At 44.3% G+C, this 24,951-nt stretch overlaps 1 protein-coding gene across 4 annotated transcripts in view; it reads left to right on the top strand.

The window, feature by feature from the left end:
- The window catches only part of LOC121870985, a 62,612-nt gene extending 39,627 nt beyond the window's left edge, over positions 1-22,985 (top strand). The window contains exons 1-3 of one of the 4 annotated variants that reach the window (XR_006089808.1): positions 5,052-5,325; positions 14,722-15,845; positions 21,074-21,246. Coding sequence is in view for 3 of the 4 variants with exons in the window: in XM_042372989.1 (XP_042228923.1) it covers positions 21,082-22,230 (1,149 nt within the window). In the remaining variant the exon portion in view is untranslated. Of the gene's footprint in view, positions 1-5,051; positions 5,326-14,721; positions 15,846-16,685; positions 17,013-21,073 lie in introns of those variants that run through there. The other 3 variants (XM_042372987.1, XM_042372986.1, XM_042372989.1) reach the window with 3 other exon arrangements.
- The last annotated feature ends 1,966 nt before the right edge of the window (positions 22,986-24,951 follow it).

The following is a 24,951-nucleotide window of genomic DNA, read 5'->3' on the forward strand; positions in this document are numbered from 1 at the left end:
CCCGTGTGGTGAGCCAACACGCTGCCAACTTGGACCTGAGGTCTGAACCCTGCGAGCCTCAGATAGTTAACCAGGTAGGAATGAAACCTTGAGAATATTGATGAGTTAGGAAGTTTATCTCTTTTGTGAAAGTAAATGGGGAAAACATAAAAGTAAATTAGGTTTATTACTTGAAAATCTTGGAAGTGGAAGGATAATTGTTATGGCTAAGCTGTTATAACACACCTACAGTACTTGTCTCATATATTTGCCAGAATTTACGATCACATTAACTGTATGTAGACAACTTTAAGAGGAAATCAATAACTTGAAATTTATCTTACGTTCTTTATAGCAGAAATAGTTATATATGGACGAATTACCGATATTTTGGTTAATTTTACTGTGAGGTGTGGACCTCGTCACACAGATACTTAATGTCGCTTCACCGGTCTACTGTACAGTAGATTAACTTCAGTAGTAAACTAAGGAGGTAAAAGTGTATTCAGGGGAAGGTGTCGTGAAATATTACTCACGTTGTGTATTACTTAAACTATAAAAATATCTCCAAATTTTAAATTATTAAACTAATAAATACAAACCTGACACAAATACTAAAGAATTAAACCAACAATGACAAACAGAAAATACACAATTTATAATATATTAAGATAAAGAAAAATATTAAAATGAAGAGCAGACACTTCATATACAGTGTATAGAGCGAGGAGTGACATACGATAAGGCGCAAGCCGATGTTCATTTGTTTCACCAGGTGCGCGCTACTGACGTCACTGACGTTTGTTATATTGTCACGGTATTCAAAAACAACTGAGTACCAAATATAACGCTGAGCCACCACCCTGCCCTTCACGCCAACCTGCCCAACACGCCAACCTGCCCTACACGCCACCCTGCCCTACACGCCACCCTGCCCTACACCCTATGACACAGATTAAGTCGGATTTTCCACAAGTAGGCGCGGAGGCTACCTTACTTACAGTGTCATGCAAAGTGGAAAATATTACAAGCCCAAGAGAGAGAACAGCACAAGGAGTGAGTGAAGGTAAAGCTTAAGTTGACCACTAAAGAGGAAATATTAAAAAATCGTAATGCAGTTTAGCCTTTTCCTTGCACTATTCATATCACAATTTTCAATAAAAATCGGTAATATTTCTCAAATGATTTTGAGATGTGGTTATTGTGTGATGCCAGACACCAGCGTTTAGCTCTTGGGCCTAACTCTCAGTAAAGTGTTTTGCGTCACCTTTCTTCAATGTCTCGAGCAAGAAACTAAAGGAAGAAGGAAAACCTGCAACAAGCTCCCCCGAGTCGTCATGTCAAGAGATTTCATACGATGTAAAGATTATGTTAACATCGATTTCCAGTGAATATTTACAAGAGGGAGAGGAGTTCACTCTGACCCCAACCCTGTCTTGAAGCATCAGGAACTTACTGAGAGCTAAGAGATGTGTGAGGGGGAAGACACTATGAGGCTAAAGAGGAGACTGAAAGAAGACAAGAGAGATGACGATGTAATAGAACAAGATTACGATTGAATAGAAGAGAGAAAGGGAGAAACAGGTGGAGGCACTGAGAGAATGAGAGAGAGAAGGGAAGACGGGTTGGACTAAACCATTACGTCTAATTTTATCAGCATCATCACCTGACGGCGTTATGCTCCTTCCCAGCAGGTGTCAGTGAGGGACGCTGCCCTAAATATGTCATGACACACAGGCATTACCTGCAGCAGCTCTCCACATATATGGATACAGCCTAAACTCCAACCATTACACTGCCTCTCAGATATCCCAAGACATAGTAATACTCTCAGCCTCAACCAGTTGGTGGTGTTCCAGACATCTTGTTACTCCTCTGTCTTACATGTCTGACGCTTGTGATGATAACCTTCAGTGTATATGGCTGACTCTTCAAGATAAATGAAACTGTTTAAACGTAAGTGTATTTTACTTTATGTATATTACATCAGTGTGGAACCCTAGCTGTGCCACACCAGACACATGGCCACCTCCACCAGACACATGGTCACCTCCACCAGACACATGGCCACCTCCACCAGACACATGGCCACCTCCACCAGACACATGGTCACCTCCACCAGACACATGGCCACCTCCACCAGCCAGTGAAAAAATGTGACACAAATAATTGGTGATCGTCAAAAGACACATTATAACAGGCGGACGTAATGATTAACCTGAGACTAAGATGTGAGGCGTGGCGAGTGTGGGGTGAGCAGGCTCGTGTGCACCTAACCTAACCTAACCGAGCAGTGTCGTGTGGTGCTAACTTAGTCAATCGGTACCAAAACTCGACACCAGAAAAAGCTACATATATATTGACCACAACACGTTAATACGGTACTATGTCTTTAAGATCGTACTATAGGTCATAGGTCACATTATAGTCATCAGCAATAGTAACTCTGCAAAAGTCTATAACACCTTACAAACCAAATCTTTTTTCTATAAATACGCAAAAGATTTCGCTTCTGTAATCCATCTGAGATCTTTATCCACATGTACCCAGACCAACAAGTGAACCAACGTGGAGCATAGACAAGGATTAAGTCAAAGCTCTCGGTCAGCAACACAAAATGTAAATTATTTGTCACTTGTCGATATAATAAGACCAAGACTGAAGGCGGAGGTGTTGATGGTACTGGAGGTAGAGGAGAGTGCGTCTGTCTGTCTGTCTGTCTTTACAACTCTGATATAAACAACCATTGCCACCGACACTAGTATAAATTGGACAATGATCAGTTTTATTACGGATTTATCCTTCCTACATTTACCCTTTGTTCCTTTGTTTCTTTTCACCCTTCTTCCTCCCTTTTCCTTCTTCCTCCCTTTTATTTCCGTCATAGATCGAGCTCCCGCATTCTCACTTTTCCTGAGACAATTGATCCCTCACATTGTCTTCATTCTTGTGGGGACAGTCATCAGCAGAAAGCTCACGGCCAGGCAGCGAGGTGGGTGGCTGAGTCTCTCTGCTCCCAGCTACAGCGTTGGCAGGGGTTATGCTGAAGCCATTGCATTCTCTTTGTCTATTTTATTTCAATTCCAATGCTACTAATTCTGAATGACTGACTGACTGATCATAGACAACTCTTCAAACCCTTGTTACAGTTTATGGCCAATTCACGTTAATTTTTTTTATTTCGCGTCAACTATTACTCAAGAACTATAGGTGTCAGTCTTCGTGTTTAGTCAACCAGTTCACTTCATAAAAGGGACGTAAATATCTTGTTCATCTTACCATATGCTCAGTGACAATACATCTTGATATCTCTTACACGCTATCCACTTTAGGAGTCTTGTGTTCAATGTTACTGTGATAATATTAACAAACAAATGTATTCGACTTCGTATTTGGACTCTCTCTCTCTCTCTCTCTCTCTCTCTCTCTCTCTCTCTCTCTCTCTCTCTGTCTTATGGTTACCAATATCAGATGAAAAGAGATAAGGATTATTAATGGCGGTTGCGGAGGTGGTGGTGGATGCGGTGGCGGTGGTGTAGTCGGTGGTTAATGGGCGGTGGTGATAGCCTGTGGTGGTGATGACGTACCTCCACCGCCACCTGTCGTTATGACTCGCCAGCCATGACAAGAGAGTAAAGATAGCTGTGTTATTCCACCCCAGCCGTGTGTGTGTGTGTGTGTGTGTGTGTGTGTGTGTGTGTGTGTGTGTGTGTGTGTGTGTGTGTGTGTGTGTGTGTGTGTGTGTGTGTGTGTGTGTGTGTGTTTTGTAAGTCAAGTTGAGGCACGAATAAAGTCCTGTTGTTCTACTGTTAATGTCAGACCTGGGTGTAGTCCTGTTGTTCTACTGTTAATGTCAGACCTGGGTGTAGTCCTGTTGTTCTACTGTTAATGTCAGACCTGGGTGTAGTCCTGTTGTTCTACTGTTAATGTCAGACCTGGGTGTAGGCCTGGGTGTCACATGGTCACCTCTAGACTGAGAAAGACGGGAAGATGATTAATTTATTCTGTGTAAGAGATAAAAATAAAGAGAATAAATATGAATTGAATGGTTGAAGAGATCCAATTACAGTATGTTGAGTCTCTCTCTCTCTCTCTCTCTCTCTCTCTCTCTCTCTCTCTCTCTCTCTCTCTCTCTCTCTCGGAAGTAATGTGGAGAGAAAACACTGAGAAGTAACAGTTTGTTTACATTGGCGGAGAGAGTTGGTAGTGGCCAGGTGGCTGTGGTCGGCCTTCAGGTGGCCTACAGGTGAAGCAGTGGAACTACGAGCTCATAAGTGAAGTAGATGGATGTTGTAGATAGTCATGAGTGCTGTACAATGATAGTGTTGTGTGCGTGTAGTGTACAAAGAGGAACAGGACACTTTAAACACTAGTGTACAATAAATTTGCACAGACACCCACGAGAACGATAACTTAACCTCAACGAATAGGCAATGAATTTCACAAGTCTAAATGATTACGGCAAACTGCACAGTAACTCAACCTGACAGACACGATAACATCACGATTTGTGTCATGGTGGTCAAGGCTTCAGAGGAAGTGGCCAGTCAAGGCATCAGAGGCCGTGGCCAGTCAAGGCATCAGAGGCCGTGGCCAGTCAAAGCATCAGAGGCCGTGGCCAGTCAAGGCATCAGAGGCCGTGGCCAGTCAAAGCATCAGAGGCCGTGGCCAGAGATGATGAGCTTTCACGAGCAACAGGTTGGTTACACCCCGTGGCCTCAGGAGTTGTTGTGGTAAGCTTCAAGCTGTGGCACTATGAGAGTTGTTGACGTGGGTGAGGTTAACAGGGGCGCCATGAAGACCTCCTTCCTCCCCTCTACGCTCCTCCCCCTTCCTCTGTGTCTTGCCCGATAACAAAAACGATATTCGCGGAGGAGCAAAATTATCCTGGGGGAAGCGTTCCTTGCTGGTGTTGATAGGAACAGTAAGAGTCCTTAAAGCAGTATTTTTAGCTCTGTGAGGCTCTGAAGGAGGCGAAGGAGGCGGCGGCCCGCGGCGGTGGCAGTCACATTACCTGTCGGAGGAGCGGGCCAGCAACCAGCCAGCTACCAGCACACCAGCACCGCCTTCCGGCCCATTACGGGTATCAGCCCCGGCAACCTGCCCACGGTCTCCGAGTGTCACCTGCCGGCCTGCGCGCACACACACACACACATACATACACACACACACAGAGAGAAACGTACACACGTACGAACTCACATACCCCAGGGGGATTGTTGGGGAGGTGAGTCACTGGCATCAGGAGTATTAAGCCTGCATCCGCTGCTGCGTCCTGGTAGAACGTCCCCAGCTAGCGAGGTGGTGTGACTGCTCTCAAGCCTCTCCCTCCCGGACACATATCAGGCAAGCTCGCCCTCCTAGTGTGGTGATATAGTCACTTAGTGATCATAGTGTTGATATATGTAGTGCTTCTTGACATACGTGGTTGAAAAGATATGATTAGTTGTTAAAGTTATTGACCCAGTGTTGCCCACCATAGCGCCGGGGAGTAGCAGTACAGCAGCACTCTCCCTCCCTCCACAACCTTTTGTCCAACTCAAGGGCGCAGCACGCGTCTTCGCCGCCAGTCTGTGAACATTATCGCGGTTATTAAGTCAGCCAGTACGGATCTTTCAGGCCCTGAGCTGACGTATGATGAGAAGTTTGGAAATTGCATTATGGATCAGTCGTTCCATCTTTAACGAAGTGGACAGAAAATACTTCAGTTTTTTTTTAGCGACTCTTAAAGGTGCTTCACTCACCTCTGAATGATTTAAGATTAGATTAACTTTATTCGTCGAAGGGACAGTGTTTGTTTTGTTGTAGTAAACCACTGGAAAACAATTTATCTTCGCGCATTTCTCCTTGAAGCTCTTTCTTGGTCTCAGAGCAGGACGGTGACTGTCTTAACTGTTTCAAATATCTCAACACCGGACCACCACTTCTGCCAAGTGTCTCACCCAATAACAAGTTTCACTTATTTATCGAATTTTTTTTAGGTTAATTTGGTTATGAAATAAGTGAGAATTACTACATACCCGCACCAGGACGTAAGACTGTATGGAAACAATAGGGTATCTCAGACACGCAACTGTAAGGTGAAGAATATGTGTAAGAAGACATTTAGGAGAGATAAAGAGAGGTAGAAGGGAGGGCAGGGGGTTTAAAGATTATACTGTACTATAAAATACCTGCTAAAGTTAGTCTGGTGTCCAAGGTGTACTGTAGTAGATCAACGGGTGAACCATCGCGGGGAAAACCTCTCTCCTGCCGCGGTCTCTTATTCTCGGAAGAACAGAATAAACCCCCAGATAGCCTTACATTTTCAGGTTAATTTTTTTTATCCGAATGTTTGCTTCTTTACAAAACATTTTAGATACTAAAGTCTCCAGTCAGCGATCTACAAGTCCGAGTCCTAAGGCGAACCCACATACCAGTAATAGTAATGTAAAATCCTTTATACCTTCATCCACAAGTGACACAATTCCCACCAAACAAACGCGAGGTTTCTAATATTGCGGAAAATATCCCTCGCATCGGTGAGGTGTGGACGAGAGCACTGTAAAGAACCTAACCTAACCTAACCTAACCTAACCCCTCTCACCGTGTTGTGTAGAGTAAACAAGAGAGACACACAACATGGCTGAGACTTGTAATGGCTTCAACATGTCTGACCCATCTGGCTACACCACAACTTGTTACAAACTTTTACTCTGTTTCACTCATAAAGTTTTTAGAGATATACTTTGTTTTATCTGTTTCTTATAAGTGTTCCGTTAGTAACTTCTCACACCTTTACCTCTATTTGTGAATTAATTTGTATTTATATAATACTGTGTGTCCCATAAATTCTTTGATACATTAACAAAATTTATGGTAAACACAATACAGTGAAACCTCGATATATCGGACTTCTCTAATCCGTTAGCTGGGACGTTCACACCTAACGGATACTCGATATAACGTACTTTTATCTCTATACAGTTCATTAGATTGAGGTGTCACTTCAAACAGACTCTCGATATAACAGACCTTCATGTTAATATTGTCCGTTAAATAGAGGTCTAACTGTATAATGTAACTACAAATCAATATATATACAGTGTGTCTCATAGTCACATAACTGTTGCTCACTGGTCAGACATCCTCACTACCAGTGTGGTCCACCTGACGACACAAGGCGGCGACCATAACATTAACTCCAGTGTGCTAGTAGCTTAAGACCTTGTAAACATAGATTTAAACATTTAATGGTTCATACACACTACTACGTCACATTGTGAGTGTGATCACGCCTGTCAGCTCCGCCCTGCAAGCCAGACCCCATCCTCCCAACCCCACCCTACTAGCCACGACTCGTCCACCCTGCCCCGCCCTGCTAGCCACGCCTCGTCCGCCCAGGTCCGCCCTACTTGCCACGCCCCGCTCCACCTCGCTGACCAGACGTGACACATGAGACGCAGAGGTCCCCCCCTCCCCCACAACCCTCACGGTACAACCTGTTCACCAACAAAAAATTCGCCACTAAAATAGCCTCGAGGGAGTAGCTGAGGGATCAGCCTGGGTAGGCTACTGCGAATGCCCCAGGTAGAAAAAGTGTCGGGAAAGTGACAGGGGAGCGGCACTAACCTGAGGTACAGTCCTCTTGAATGCCTCCAAAGCTGGCGCGGCCTTCAGCAGCAGCCCGCGGGCCATTGGTTGCCAAGGCCGCGGCTTGTGTTCCGTGTCCCTGGCGGATGATTTACCTGAACGCACGCGGCCCAGTGCGTTATGTTTCCCAGGATCACTGCCAACCTCTTACTTAAGTGTGTCCTGGACCAAGAGTCTTGCGCCTGTCTGTCCAGATCTCCGTCGAATATTATGACATTATAGTTTATGTTATACAGAGCGGGTGGGCGAGTGTCTCTACACCTCATCTCTTTCCTCAAACATTTTTAATAAGTGATTCAACTTAATCTGTGAAGCAACCCAGAAATATTTGAAACAAAAATATCACTTCAAGGCAATTATGTTTCCTACAAAATAATTAATCCATCAACACTCTTTTAGAATTAATTATAGTTACAAAGCCTTAAATATAGTTAAGAAAATGACGCTAAAATTTACTTATATTAAGTACCAAAAGATGTAACCAAACTTAATTCCTTATAGTCTTCAAGGTTGAACAAAGTCATCACCGACTTTCCATGTTAAACTCATTAGAAATTGCCGGTGTAATCACTGATGGATTAGTCGAGGATCACTTCAGAAATTCTTGAAATCATTGTGTGAGGCGGAGCGTGATGCTGTGTGGCCAACTGCCTGACGAGCGTCACAAGTATTACGGAATAGTCTTCCTAATTAACCTGGCCACACTCACCCGAAATATAACGTGGGGACTTTTTTATCAACCTGTAGGTAAATATACATCACTGAGTGGTCCTGATAACATCTTGATGAAGCTTAAATTAACCGGGTGTATTGGCAGTAGTCACATGGTGGGCTATACTATATATACCGGCACGGTCCTGACCCTCACATAACAGGGCCTCGCCTCGCCCTCCTCAGCCAGTGTCAGGTAACACAATCGCCAAACTGTTACTTATATCAGAGTCTCGTGACAGGTCTATGGTTATATAAAGTGTTGTATAGCTAACAGAGACCATGAGGAGAGGAGAGGATGGACATGAATAAAGAAACAGTTATCAGATCTCAGAGGAAGATCACCATCACTAATGTCAATAATGATGACGGAACTGACGCCGAGAAAGATGTTTATTTGTGACTAAACTGAAGATCTGTCTCTCTATCTCCAGGTCGTCAAACTCGTTTTATCTCAGGTTAATCAGTGTCAGCTTTTGAAGTTTAACTCCGCAGTTTTTCTTACTTGTAAAATTTCTTTTTCTGCGAGGGATAATTTGTGTTTTATGTAAGGAAGATGTTTTTCGGGTATAACTTTACGTCAAAAGATGTTACTTTTGCCGCCATTCCACATGAGTGAGTCCCCCACGACACAAATAAACACTGACTCAAAGTTATTTTTCTACGTTTTTTTATAAAATGTAAGATGCTATTAAAATAAATGCTCTTAATACTAGAGTAAACATCTCACCGCCCCGCCCTGAACACACGCCTTAATACTTTATCGATATAGACCTTAGTACTTGTAGAGGAGGAGAGCTGGTGACAGTGGAGACCCTGACTGTGAGGCAGAAGGGTGGCATGGTAATCACTCTCCCCTCCCCCTCCCCCCAACACCCATTCCCTAGTCGTAGTGGCGCACCTGTACTCCCCTCACTGCCCGTCACATACCTGGGGTCAAACATCACAAAGAGATACGTTATGCCCCTTGTCAGCTTGACACACCAGCCGCCAACACCTTACTGGCAGCGGCGGCGACACTCGACACATCTCTCTAAATATTACACTCTTAACGAAAATCATATTTATTTTGTCCTTAACATCCTCAGCGAATTGTTATTGACTAAGACGGAGACAATGGCGGGAATCTTGATGGAATTTGTGTTCAGTTAATGACGTCACGATACTAAATGAAGTAATACTTGGAGATATTTATCATACATAATACTCGGCAGGAAGGTTAAGAATGTGTTAAACCAACGGAATGAAACATTATCTTTTTCCAGACACACTGAGGTAATCCACAACACATCTTCACACATTTGAGCCATACACCATCCAGGAACCAGACATTTCCTTGTCCTCCCACATAGCAGATCTCTTCATTATTATACACAACATAGACAAAAATTAGGATATTATACACTAGGATATACGTGTTTAGTAACTCACCTCCATATATCATTCTCAGCCTTTACCAGCGAGACTCGAACCACTGTCCTTAACGAGGGAGGAGAGAACACTACCGCAGTATTACTATAGATCGATTAATTGAGCACCTGTGGCTCCCGTGGTGGTGCTCCCTCCTCTCACTCTATGAGCCGTTGCTTGTACTGGAGGTTAAGTATAACACATGTGGTAAAGGCGAGGCGATCTGTTGTCTGTTTAAATTTACACTTCCCAGAGCAAATATATCCAATTCTCCTTTCCCTAATTATTTTCTGTCACTCACATTTCTCCCATTTTCTACCCAACTTTCCCCTGCCCCTCTCTTCTTTCCCCTAGCCAAGCCATGATCCTCTTACCCCACCCACCCCCACACACATATTACTCAGTAAGATACACAGTTAAAAAAATCAGATAAGCAGACAGCGATGCTTACTCAGTGATAACACGAGATAAGAGACACCCATCACCCATCTGAGTGAGAGAGGCAACACTCCCAGTGTATTATAACCAATGAAGATCAGTATCAGTGTTGATTTTAACCCAAAAGATAACTTTTTTTTTACACAGATCGTTGAGAAATGTTTACCTAGCCGAGTTCTATCATAGAAGTGTATTAAATTTTGGCTTTTAATTCATTGTTGATGAAAACTGCTCAGGACATCTTATATCTCCTATAATACAAAATAAATACACGTGTCCCATAAAAGAAATAAACAGTTTCATTAAAAAATACAATAAAATCAATTTCTGACTCAAATTATTAATGATTTTACGACAAAAACATATTCATATACCTAAGTGTTTTTCCTATGACATTAAAAAGTATGAAGTCTTGATTCTGTTAGGATTATTTCTGCTTTAAAGTTAGTGATCAACTTCGCCTACACAAATGATGGGAAATATGTTGCGGTAAGATGAACGTCCAGTAGTGTTGTGATTTTGTAATGTTAAATATTAAGTTCAATTGAAAGGAAATTAATAAAGATAGGATTATAAATTTCATGTTCAAAGATAAGTCAGTCTGTGTACTTCCATGTGAGAGAAAACCAGACGAAGAAAACGTGATATTGATGTACAGAAAACGAGAGTCCATGTAGTCAGGGAAAACGCGAGCAGGTGTAGTTACAGAAAACGTGAATTTAAAAGTATAAAGAACACGAACTGACGTAGTTCAAAGAGAAAATGGGACACTGAGAATGTACCAGAAGAGCGAGAGAAAACGGGTGTGGTACTTGGCAAGCTGCTCCCTGACCACGCTTGTAATTCTGACTAAAATAACCGCCTGTGTTATGTAGCATCGGGGTGCCAAAGCTACCTGAAACTTTAAACCTCGAGGCACTATATCTGGGTGTACTTAGTTTGCCTCTCATGATTTACTTATCTTTATACGAATAAAATGTCGCCAGATCTTTTATTATCAGTTAAAATATGTTTTTATAATTGTCCATCCATCGCCAGACGAGACAAGTTTAATAATACCAGTTACTTTTATTAACCTCAGGGCGTCTCGAGTCTTATTTCCTCCATGTCATATAAAGAGGAAGCCGACTTGTGTTTAGCTGTCGAAAAAGATACATAAAAGACAAAGAAAACTGTTTACAGTATCTGTGTAAAATATATGTATTGTTTTCTTATTAGAGCGTTCAATAAGAGCAGACTCCCCTTCGTCAGAGTTTCCTGAAGCGGGTGAGGGCGTGACACATTTACCCGAGCACAGACCACTGGGTACATATACCACACACGAGTCATGTAACTATGTTTAGCTCTACTGGCACACACACACCTCTCTACCACATCTCTACCACACCCCAACCATCACTACCACACCCCAACCACCACTACCACACCCCAACCACCATTACCACACCCCTACCACCACTACCACACCCCTAACACCACTACCACACCCCAACCACCATTACCACACCCCTACCACCACTACCACCCTAACACCACTACCTACACCTACACACACCCCTACCACCAATACCACACCACTACCACCATACCACACCCTACCACCATACCACACCCTAACACCACTACCACACCCCAACCACCATTACCACACCCTACCACCACTACCACACCCTAACACCACTACCACACCCCTAACACCACTACCACACCCCTACCACCAATACCACACCCCTACCACCAATACCACACCCACCACCAATACCACACCCCTACTACCACTACCACACCTCTCACACCTCTCTACCACACCTCTCCACCACACCCCAACCACCACTACCACACCCCAACCATCACCACCACACCCCAACCATCACTACCACACCCACCACTACAGCCCTAGCACCACTACCACACCCCTAACACCACTACCACACCCTACCACCAATACCACATCCCTACTACCACCTCTCCACCCCAACCAACATTACCACACCCCAACTACCACAGCCCTAGCACTACCACACCCCTAACACCACTACCACACCCCCACCAATACCACACCCCTACCACCAATACCACCTCCTACCACCACCACCACACCCCTACACTACCACCTCTCTACCACCTCTACCACACCTCCACCACACCCAACCACCACTACCACACCATCACCACCACACCCAACCATCACTACCACACCCCATCCACCACTACCACAGCCCTAGCACCACTACCACACCCTAACACCACTACACACCTGCTCTACCACACCTACCACCACCCACTACCACACCACCACACCCACACCACCCCCACCACACCCTCTACCACCCACACCACCCCACCACCACTACCACACCTCTACCACCACTACCACACCTCTACCACCACACCACACTTCTCTACCCACACCTGTACCACACCTGTACCACTACCACACATTTCTACCACACCTCTCTACCACACCTCTACCACCAGTACCACACCCCTACCACACCGCTACCACTACTACCACACCCCTACCACCATTACCACACCCCTACCACCACTACCACACCCCTTCCACCACTACCACAGTTCTCTACCACACCCCTACCACACCTCTACCACTACTACCACATCTCTCTACCACACCTTTACCACACCTGTCTACCACGCTTATACCACCTCTACCACACCTCTCTACTTTTCCTTTACCACCACTACTGCACCTCTACCACACCTCTACCACCGTTACCAATACTACCAACATCTCTACAACCACTACCAACATCTCCACCACCACTATAAACATCTCTACCATAACTTCTACACCTCTACCACACCTCTACCACCACTATAAACATCTCTACCACTTCTAACACATCGCTACCACCGCTACCACACCACTACCACAACTCTACCACACGATTACCCCAATGCTACACCACTACCACAGCTACCACAACACTACCACTACCACTACATTATTACCGCCACCACACCACAACTACACCTCTGCCACAAGAACACTCCCACAATATCACACTAGAATCACCACCACACCATTTCACATCTACCTCCACCACACCTTCACACCGTTACCACACTACCTTGACAACGTGACATTACCACACTATTATACCACTACAACCAACACACTATTCACCATCATCACGTCACCACCACATCATCAACACACCACCACCACATCACCACCACATCACCACCACAACACCACCACCACGTCACCACGACCATACCACCACCACATCACCACCATCACGTCACCACAACCACATCAACAGATCACCACCACTACCACTACTACCACCACCACCACCACCACCACCATTACTACCACTACTACCACCAACCACAGCAACAACAGATCACCACCACTACCATTACCACCACCAACACCCCCACCACAACACCAGATCACCACCACTACAACAGATCACCACCACTACCACCACCAACACCACAACAACAACAGATCACCACCACTACCACCACCAACACACCACCACTACTACAACCACCAACACCACCACACCAACACCACAACAACAGATCACCACCACTACCACCACCACCCACCACCACCACTACTACCACCACCAACACCACCACCAACACCACAACAACAGATCACCACCACTACCACCACACCACCAACACCACCACCACCACCACTACTACCACCACCAACACCACCACCAACCACACAACAACAGATCACCACCACTACCACCACCAACACCACCACCACCACTACTACCACCACCAACACCACCACCAACACCACAACAACAGATCACCACCACTACAATCTCTATCAAGTCAGTCTGTACATTAGGGTCAGTTACCCCACCTAGTGAGTTAATTTATTTTAGATAACTGGACCATGTGACTAGACTCCCACACACATCACACTTCCTCATAATATTTATCTTTGTCTTATACGTTGTCGTTTGTGTTAAGACCTCGCAACAATACATCCTGATTAGGTTTGGTTAGGTTAAGTCAAATATCCACATTTTCGAGAGGAATGTTGTTAGCACGGCGAAAGGTGTAGAAGCTTGTACAAGATGAGAAGGAAAATGGCGGTTCATTCTGAATCAGACGATTAATATGAGGGATTAAATGGAGCTTTGATGTGAAACTCTCGGTCACATGTAAAAAATAAGCCGCATTCATTTAAACCCATAGCCATCATATCGGTAATACTAGACTGGTCAGCTGTTCTTCCGGTACAGCGATAAAAGAGTCGTTCAGGGGAGTGGGTGGGAGGCGATGTTGTTGTGAACATGCCCTTCACATTGTCCACTGTCTGCGTGAGTCAGCGCGGCTGGCAGCGGTGCCCTGAGCAGTTTTGGTGCAGACAAGACGGAGTTGGTGTCTGCCGCCCCTCCAACCTGCCCCACTTAAAGACGTGGCGCTAGTTTCGTTGTGGGCTGGTGGGCGGTGCTGGTGCGCGTGTGAGACCGCGGCTGCTGTGGTGGTAGCAGCATCTTGGAGACACAGTGAGGGTTGCAGCCGGCTCTGAACCCCGCGTCTCTCTTCCAGCTCTGACACTACTCCTTCCTCGACTCGATGGATAATTACCGGAGCACCAAAGTCAACCGCTACTGGAAGCGACCCAAACCCAAGGTGTACGACTGTAACGTGCGAGATGCAGAGCGTTTTTACCAAGATTCTTACAAACGTTATCTATCAGAAAAAGAGGAAGCAGCTGCCAGAGCTGCGAGGGCAAGGTCTATAGACACGGATAAGGTCGAGTTCTACCCTCATTTACGAGCAGGTCCTATCAGGCGTGAGGCTTCAGGCAGGTCTTCCGCTAGTCACAGTGAACTTCCTCCCCTTCCTCCCTCCCTGTCTGAAGGCCTAAGGTCCCGCCTTGATTCCGAGCGTTCTGCAACGGAAACCAGTTTTACCAATCGTATTGATGGTCTTCCTTCATATGATCCTTCACAGGATTCTCTGAACCTCGATGAACGACTGAACCGGCTCAAAAAACTGAGGGAAGAACTCGGTCTGCCTTCTGAGGCATCATCTGTTGCTTCCTCATTAAGAAGCGAGTCTGCTTCTCGCTCCGCTGCTGGTGGCCCCACCGACTTTGAGAGCTCCTACAAATCCGACCGAACCACTCGTTCACTTGCTAAAGCCGCTCCCGAAGAAACATCGACCTATAACTTCAAATCCGAGAAGTCCTCTCGGATGAATGGCACCGGCGGCTTAGGCGAAGATTATAAATTTAAGTCTGAGCGCAGCACTGGTGATTATAAGTTTAAATCAGACAGCACCACCGGCGACTACAAGTTGCCGACTAGGTCGGTGGACTTTGAACTCCCCAAAATAGAACGAAAGCCGCTGAATCTTTCCCCCAAATTAGATCGAAAGAAGAATGACTATTCTTTCTCCTCCTCATCAGAGAAGAAAGCGGATCGATTTTCTAGCCTGTCATCATCAACTGCCGCTTCCTCATCGGCCACTACAGCAGGTCGCAGCAGCCGCAAGGCTAAAGACAACCTGGAAATCGACGATGACGACACCTCCGTGGTAGATATGATGAAGAAGCTGCCTTCTTCTCAGGACATCCTCGAACGTATCAGCAAAATGGATCTGGATGACTGACTGGAGGACATAATTGACACCAAACTTTGATTGGTACAACGAGAGACAACATGAAGGTGAAGTAGTGAATTCTGCCAAGAAGAAAAGCTATCATGTTTGAGTCATAACACAACTTTTTCCGTTGAAATTAATGTTTGAGGTGAGGAAGTTTTCTCTCATGGTAAAAAGCTTCCGTGTTAGAGCTATATCAGTACATCACCATGAATCAAACCCCTACCGATATCTTGACCCAACCAATGAGCTCACCACTTGAGCATAACTACTCAACATCGACGAATATTTCGCCTCGTAGATGACAGTTACCGCGTCCTGTGAAGACCAACTACCATGATTGTGTCAACCAAAAAAATAAAAAAGTGAAGAGTGTGTCGTAAGTCACTAGTGTAACAGTGTAAATTGGAAGCTCGCAATGATTTTTCATTAAAGAAACGAAATCAATCTCCACCAAAGTTTGTCGCCAATTATGAATAGTGAAATAAACAGAGGAACTGATAAGTGTCCAGCCCTTCCCGTGTGGCCCCCGTCCTGTTCACTTTTTTCATATTACAGCTTAATATCTTTTTGTCTATTCAAAACAATGATAACTTTTCCTTGCAGTGATTAGCGAAAAAATCATTTGTAGTCCCCCTTTTACTCGTAAGATTCGTATCTAGCATTTGCACTACTTTTGTATTCACGATGAACTGTACATATTAAGTGACGCGTTGATTAAGGAAAACTGTGAACTCCTCCCATGGTTTGTGCTGGCGGCGTGACGCGTCCCCTACAATACACCTGCTCCCCTTTTCTTCGCCCCCCCTCCCCTACAGTCCCTCCCCTCTCTCCCTGGGGCGGTGGTGGTGTTGTTGCTTCATTGCTGCAACTCCAAGTTGACCGCAGACGTGTGTCTCTTACAGCTTCTCGTAACCATGGCTTCTCGCAACGTGTGTATGGTGGGCATGCACTTTGACCGCCCCGGTGCCCCCAGGGTGTACTCTCGCAACGCCAGTGTTTGGTCCGAGTATGAGATCGCCAGAAAGGAAAAATTCAACATCTCTACAGAAAGGAGGATCACTGTTGGAGAAGTTGAAGTAAAGTACATCCCTGAGAAGCCTCTGTCCGAGCGGCTGGCGGGTCTCTCCTCACTCCACATCTCCAAAGTCCGACGGATTATCTAAATGGCCACGTCCGCGTCCCTTACCCTCCCCGCCCGCTCGTCGGTGACACACGTCCAGTAGGTTAAGGTGTTGATATTGTTCTCTGTCCCTCTCGCATGATGACCCACGATCACACACACACACACACCATAAGGTTGTGTACATTTAAAGGTTCTAACAAGCTTGAAATACCTACACAAACGCTAAAGTCAATATCGATTTAACTGTTCCACATTGTCTAGTACACCTCGGCTGCTACTCTGAAGTGCCATTTGTTCTCACAATTAAGTATCTGCAGTATATGTACTTCTAGATAAGTTTTATGTCTATATGATAGTTTTGTGTATGTAATTAATAGTAAGAGAGAGAGAGAGAGAGAGAGAGAGAGAGAGAGTAAACACGTGTAGCCGGAGGGGTTGGCAGGGCGCCCCAGATCGCCGGCTCTCGGGGTTTATTTCGGTAAGTGTCAAACATCGCCCAATATGGTTCCTGGTTGGCCTAGCTCCTCGCTTCTCCCTGTCGTTTGAACCATGCCCACGCCTCTGTCATGCCCACGCCCCTGTCATGCCTTCTGTCTACCTTCGACCTGTCTACACCCATGTCCATTCTTGTCTGCCTCCAAACCAGTATACAGTTACACTTAACTTTCTGTCTCATGTCACCTGTCTCACCTTATGTATCTATCATGTCACCTGTATCCCCCTCTATGTCATGACACCTGTATCACTATCTATGTCATGACACTTACACCACCCTCTCTGTCATGATACCTACCTCGCCTTCTATATGTGTCATGTTACATGTTTCCTCATCTGTCTGTGTCATGTCATCTACTTCACCTGCACCTGGTAGTATCCCCCCCACACATCTGTTTTATCCCCTACACATACACACACCACTACACCTACACTTCTCTTGAGGCAACACTACCTTCTTGTATTACCTCTACACCTCTTAATGAGTCGACGAATTCTCTATATCTGACTCCCTTTATTGTTTCCTCACACCTGCGTTTGTCTCTTCACATCTGTAATATGTTTCCTCAACACCCATTTATGTCTCCACACAGTTACGTACTTCTCCTACACCTGTTCGTCTCCTACTCCTGTATTCTACCTGACTAGTGTTCTCCATGACTTGTGTTCTCCAAGACTTGTGTTCTCCAAGACTTGTGTTCTCCCTGACTTGTTTTCTCCAAGACTTGTGTTCTCCATGACTTGTGTTCTCCCTGACTTGTGTTCTCCATGACTTGTGTTCTCCATGACTTGTGTTCTCCAAGACTTGTGTTCTCCTGGCTGTAGTTTTCCTGTCAGACTCTCTAAATTCGGGAGCGTTGACCCATCTGGCAGCTGGCTAATACCGAGACCCATTATTAACGTTGACCAGCTGTGCCATCTGCTTCCTTGACCAACCTCTACGTGTTCCTCTACGACACTTCAGGAGAGACACTTAACACAAGACACTTCAGGAGAAACACTTAAACGACACTTCAGGAGAGACACTTAAACGACACTTCAGGAGAGACACTTAAACGACACTTCAGGAGAGACACTTAACACAAGACACTTCAGGAGAGACACTTAAACGACACTTCTGGGGAGACACTTAACACAAGACACTTCAGGAGAGACACTTAAACGACACTTCAGGAGAGACACTTAACAAACGACACTTTAGGAGAGACACTTAAACGACACTTCAGGAGAGACACTTAAACAACACTTCAGGAGAGACACTTAAACACGACACTTCAGGAGAGACACTTAACACGACACTTCAGGAGAGACACTTAAACGACACTTCAGACACTTCACGACACTTCAGGAGAGACACTTAAACGACACTTCAGGAGAGACACTTAACAAACGACACTTCAGGAGAGACACTTAAACGACACTTCAGGAGAGACACTTAAACGACACTTCAGGAGACACTTAACACACGACACTTCAGGAGAGACACTTAACACACGACACTTCAGGAGAGACACTTAACAAACGACACTTCAGAGAGACACTTAAACGACACTGGGGGAGACACTTAAGAAACTTCAGGAGAGACACTTAACACGACACTTTGACACTCAGACACTTCAGGAGAGACACTTAAACGACACTTCAGGAGAGACACTTAGGAGAGACACTTAACGACACTTCAGGAGAGACACTTAAACGACACTTCAGGAGAGACACTTAACACAAGACACTTCAGGAGAGACACTTAAACGACACTTCAGGAGAGACACTTAAACGACACTTCAGGAGAGACACTTAACACACGACACTTCAGGAGAGACACTTAAACGACACTTCAGGAGAGACACTTAACACACGACACTTCAGGAGAGACACTTAAACGACACTTCAGGAGAGACACTTAAACGACACATAATTCTGATTAATTTACATCATCAGAGGAACATATTAAGAGTATCAATATTTTCGTGAACAATATGACTTTAACATTACCATTAGCACCTTGCACACCTTTACCTGAGGATTTTATTAAGAGGTCCACTTGAGGTCCATTTGAGGTTCACTTAAGGTCCACTTGAGGTTCACTTGAAATCCATTGAGGTTCACTTGAAATCCACTTGAGGTCCATTTGAGGTTAACTTGAGGTCCACTTGAGGTTCACTTGAAATCCACTTGAGGTTCACTTGAAATCCACTTGAGGTTCACTTGAAATCCACTTGAGGTTCACTTGAAATCCATTTGAGGTCCACTTGAGGTCCATTTGAGGTCCATTTGAGGTTCACTTGAAATCCATTTGAGGTCCACTTGAGGTTCACTTGAATCCATTTAAGGTCCACTTGAGGTCCATTTGAGGTTAACTTGAGGTCCACTTGAGGTTCACTTGAATCCATTTAAGGTCCACTTGAGGTCCATTTGAGGTTAACTTGAGGTCCACTTGAGGTTCACTTGTGGTCCACTTCCAACTCATTTCCTCTATTTACTGAACATTAGCCTTTCATCTTCATCCTTAACTCTCTGTGAAGTATATCGCTATCATATTTTTTCATTCATTCAAAAGATAAAAACATTAATTTCGTTTGTTTCTCATTTGTTTTGAATTAATTTAAAGATTTTTGTTTTGCTTCTTTACGCCTTCAGATACTCATTTGTTTTTTGTTGGTTTGTTTTCTTCAGGGAACGTAACTACATCCTGCTGTGTGTTTACATCTGTTGTCGTAACATACTCTCGGCGTGGGCATGACAGAGGCGTGGGTATGACAGAGGCGTGGGTATGACAGAGGCGTGGGCATGACAGAGGCGTGGGCATGACAGAGGCGTGGGTATGACAGAGGCGTGGGTATGACAGAGGCGTGGGTATGACAGAGGTGTGGGGATGACAGAGGCGTGGGTATTATAGAGGTGTGGGCATGACAGAGGCGTGGGCATGACAGAGGCGTGAGCATGACAGAAGTGTGGGCATGACAGAGGTGTGGGCATGACAGAGGTGTGGGCATGACAGAGGTGTGGGTATTATAGAGGTGTGGGCATGACAGAGGCGTGAGCATGACAGAAGTGTGGGCAGGACAGAGGCGTGGGTCACTACAACACACGTAAGGAGTTCATATTTTGGTGGTTGATGAAACACTTACTGGTAATGTCAGCAAAGTATTTAGAATTTGACATAATTGTTTTATGCATACACGCATACATACATGCATGCATCATTTGTTTAATATCCTGACTACAATGTACAAGGTCCATCAGACATACTAACCAGATTTATTAAGCCATCATCACACGTCCATCATCCAGCCATTAATTCATCACAAAAATAATTTTCTTGGGAGTTTTATTAATTTTAAGATGATGATTAATTTTCTTTAGACTTAAGGTTATCATGTAAGAATATAAGCCTTTTTAATATTTAGGTTCATGGTCCTGAGTCAGTCTTACCCAAAGTCTGTTGCATATTGTTTTTATGTAATTATTTTATTGGTAGTTAATAATCATACAGGTATCAGTTTACATGAATAGCTGTTTATCTTAATGAGTAGAATCAAGTTTCAATTTGATATACAGTATTTACATGTATTTAGAGAACATCATATCATCAATTAACTTTATCTTGATTTACTGATAACGATAACTGTTTAAGAACCTCTCGTGGCAGTTCACCCTCTCTTCCTCTTACAGCCGCCAGCATGGATGAAAAGAAGAAGTGGAAGAGGAAGCTGCCTTATCGCATCTATGACTACAACTACAGGGTCGGCGAGAGCTACTACAACCCGCAAACCGACTACATCGAGAACCGTGAACTGCTGCGGTCCAAACAACAGCCTCCCGAAGCCGCCTCCTACGCTGAACGCTTCGCCAACAAGCCTTTTTATGGTAAGACTCGAGGCCTCCCTTATGAAACCAACGAGTCAGCCTTGTCTCAGCCCTTAGTGAACCGTCGCGCTTCAAGTGGTGGTCGGTCCTCCAGAGGGAGCGAACCTGATGACATCCCGCAGCCATCGAGGTCAGGACGCAACCGAGACCGAAAGCTGTCGTTCAGTTTTGACGAACCAGAACCCGAACCTCGCAGGCGATTCTCGCTAGTTGACGATCTAGACTTCAAAATACCAGTTAGGAGATACATCGACTCGGATTTTGGGTTCAAGACCTCCGTTGGTAAAGATGCAGTTAGTGGTGACGACTTCGGGATCAACCCTGCAGCAAAAAAGGGCCTCATGGATGATATCAAAAAACTTGAGAAAAAATTCCAGAAGGCTGACCTTATTGAGAGAGGAACAGGCTCACGAGCCAAGAAGTGGGAGGAAGTGGTGTACAACGAGGCCCTGGACGCCCCGGGCAAAAGGACTGTCAAACAGGATCAAGCGTCGTACACGATCCCTGGCACAGGTTCGACGGTCCGAAAGAGTTCTTACCAAGAGACCAGCAAGTTCGAATCTTCCAAACCTCCGAGAGCTCCCCCGAGGCCATCTCGTCTCCTAAGCTTAGAAGATGATGCTGACTTTAAGCTGCCGCCGAGGCCGAGACGTCGCAATGTCAGTCTTAGCGACGATGACTTCAGTTTCTCCTCCTCACGCTCCATTAAGAGCATCGTTGACGATGAAGACAAGAAGTTCCGCTCAGCCAAGAAAATGTTCGACCAGAGGAAGGCGCAGGAGTCAGAAGAGCTGACCGACAACATCAACAAAATGATCAAGAAGATGAGGAAACACAGCATCGGAGACGGTGACGCTTATAAGTACAGCAGGACTCTCCGCTCCTCCTCCCTTGACCCCTATGAGAGCGAGCCCAGGGTGAAGTCTCGATCGCACCAGTTCACGTACGGTTTCTCCAAGTAAAGCATCTCACTTTCTTCTCTCTTGAAACTTTTAGATAAATTGTTCTTATACTCCATCAGATCAACTTTTTCTTGTTATAATGCGTATGGCATCTACACTGATACTTCTCCTTTATATACTATTAGGCCCCTAATGTAACGAAAAATATATAGATATATATTTATATATTTAAGATTCATCTGAAGGTTGTTGAGCAGTTAACGCTTGTGTCACATCTTAATCTAAGACAGACTCAGTAATGCAGGTGTAAAAGACATATGTCTATGAGAGACCATACTTTATCTTCATGAGATAGTGGTTAATCATCCTGTGGACAATAGAGCTTGTAAATAGTAAGCTGCTGTATGATACAAGATAGTCTCATATTCTAGCTTCCTATTGGCGGGTTTTATTTGGTTTTCATTTTGCTCGTCTTGACGCGCTTAGGCAGCTTCCGGTGACGTCATCAGTGACGAGGAGATGTATTGGATCATAGCCCCTGTAAAATTATTGAAATTGTCCAATTATATCTAACTTTGCTGTGATGTCATCGACAATCTAATTGGACTAACACTCTATGGCTTGTATTCGTCTATGTTTAGATTTTTTTGTCAGTTTTGTCTCTATATTCCCTTGATGCTGATTGGTCACTCCACGTGACACCAAAATCACTTGGTAACCCAAAATTCTCCTATTGTGAAGCCATCCACTCTGAGATTATTGCTCTTGTTAACTAATTGTATATTTTAAAATATAAATAAAAGTACAACAATAAAGTATTGTTTTTTCTTCTTCCTCTCTAACACATATAACTGAGAGTGGGAATAACTTACTACTTCCTTAAGCAATAATAAACCAAAGACTGTATAAGGGAATTAACCTACACAGACACATCAAAAGAAGAAAACAAGTGAGCATCAAATGCTTTTCTCTGTATATGATAAGATCTATTGAGTCTGCTGGCGCTGAGTACATGAAGAACTGACATGAGTCTTCATATCTAAGATTGAGTACAAATCACTTTTGTGTTGGGCTATAGATATAAACCACACCTACAGGAACACATCTTCCTCTACTCTTTATGTGGCTTGTGTAACATGTTGAACAGGATACTTGAGTTTAGAAAGCAATAACCAGGATAAACAGACCAATGTTAACACTGAAAATATGGGGAAACATAGATAAATCCTTAGAAATTTTTTATATCTGCCAATATAATTTTGTTTTTCATAACTTAAGAATGAAACCAACGTAAACACAAAATGAAGGGATCAGTGTGGTGAGGGATGCTGGACCTCGGTGTGGCAGCGACATCTTGTGGCAGTTAAGGTAAGGGTCGATGTGACTACTGACGAAGATGGAATGTCTACGTGGTCATATGTTGTTGTTCCTTCTCCCGGAGGTAAACTGGCCCTCCAGACATTCTTGGTGGAGGTCCCACGGCTTCTCGCTGATGGGTTATAACCCTCAAGAGTCTGGCGGTATAGTTTTCCTAACTCAGTACTTGAAGCTGTGACTGTTGTAGAAACTGAACACGTAAAAGTCCTCCATATTTGGTGCGACATTATGAGTGACAATTCCTGCTATGGGTGAGTGTTGAGTGAACACCTTGGCACCAGAAGGAACCAGTAGTTAGCCATAAGACAGCGACACAAGACTCTATAATTAATGTCTAAAAATCTCATGAAAAAGGAGTAGTTTGATGATCGTCTCTTCACTCAGGAAACTGGTCCCACCGGCCAAAACCCTCTCAACAGTTCTCTCCGCACCAGGTGAAGGTCGAGCTCCCTCCCAAAAGTCAGATGCAGGTAACGGTGTCCACAAGACGGCTGAGAGAGAGAGTATTCACCACGACTCAGACAGCAAACACAAATACACGTTATAAACCTCACAAATTCTGCTGCTTTATTTTGGCTACTAACAGCACAGCACATCCCAGCGACTGACAGCACAGCACATCCCAGCGACTGACAGCACATCCCAGTCTTATACAGTACTGTATAATGTGCTGGTGGCTTGTTGATACGGGAAAAGTTGTGTAAGTGGTAATACAGAATACTTTATTCACATGCATAATAAAGATCTTATGGAAACACAAAAAATCATGGCATATCCCTACTACATTTTATGGCCTACCCAACATTTAATAGTCATCAAGAGAGAGAGAGAGAGAGAGAGAGAGAGAGATTCTATTGGTGTTTGGAGAAGCTGACGTTGTTCCCCCTTTGTGGTCCAGTTCGTGTACATCACCACGACCCCGTAGGATGATTCACATCCCTCAGGTAAGGCATCGTAAACATTGCTGTCCTGACGTCATAAGAACCACCTGTCTGAAATCTCTCTCTCTCTCTCTCTCTCTCTCTCTCTCTCCCGATAGTGTTTAGTGCTATAATTAGCCATTTATCAGTGTATATATTAACACATACACATATAAACCTATGCTTGTATGCCTGTATGTATAGATGCATATATATATGTGTATAGGTGAGGACAAGTTTGTGTATATGTATGATGACAAGTTTGTATATATATATATATATATATATATATATATATATATATATATATATATATATATATATATATATATATATATATATATATATATGCTGATAGGAAAGAAGAAAACACGAAGTTCAAGCGCTTTCAAATTCACATCTTCAGGGGTGAGTACAGTCTGTACTCACCCTGAAGATAATATATATATATATATATATATATATATATATATATATATATATA

The sequence above is a fragment of the Homarus americanus genome, unplaced genomic scaffold (genome assembly GCF_018991925.1).
Source record: "Homarus americanus isolate GMGI-L3 unplaced genomic scaffold, GMGI_Hamer_2.0 scaffold52512, whole genome shotgun sequence".
NCBI lineage: Eukaryota > Metazoa > Arthropoda > Malacostraca > Decapoda > Nephropidae > Homarus > Homarus americanus.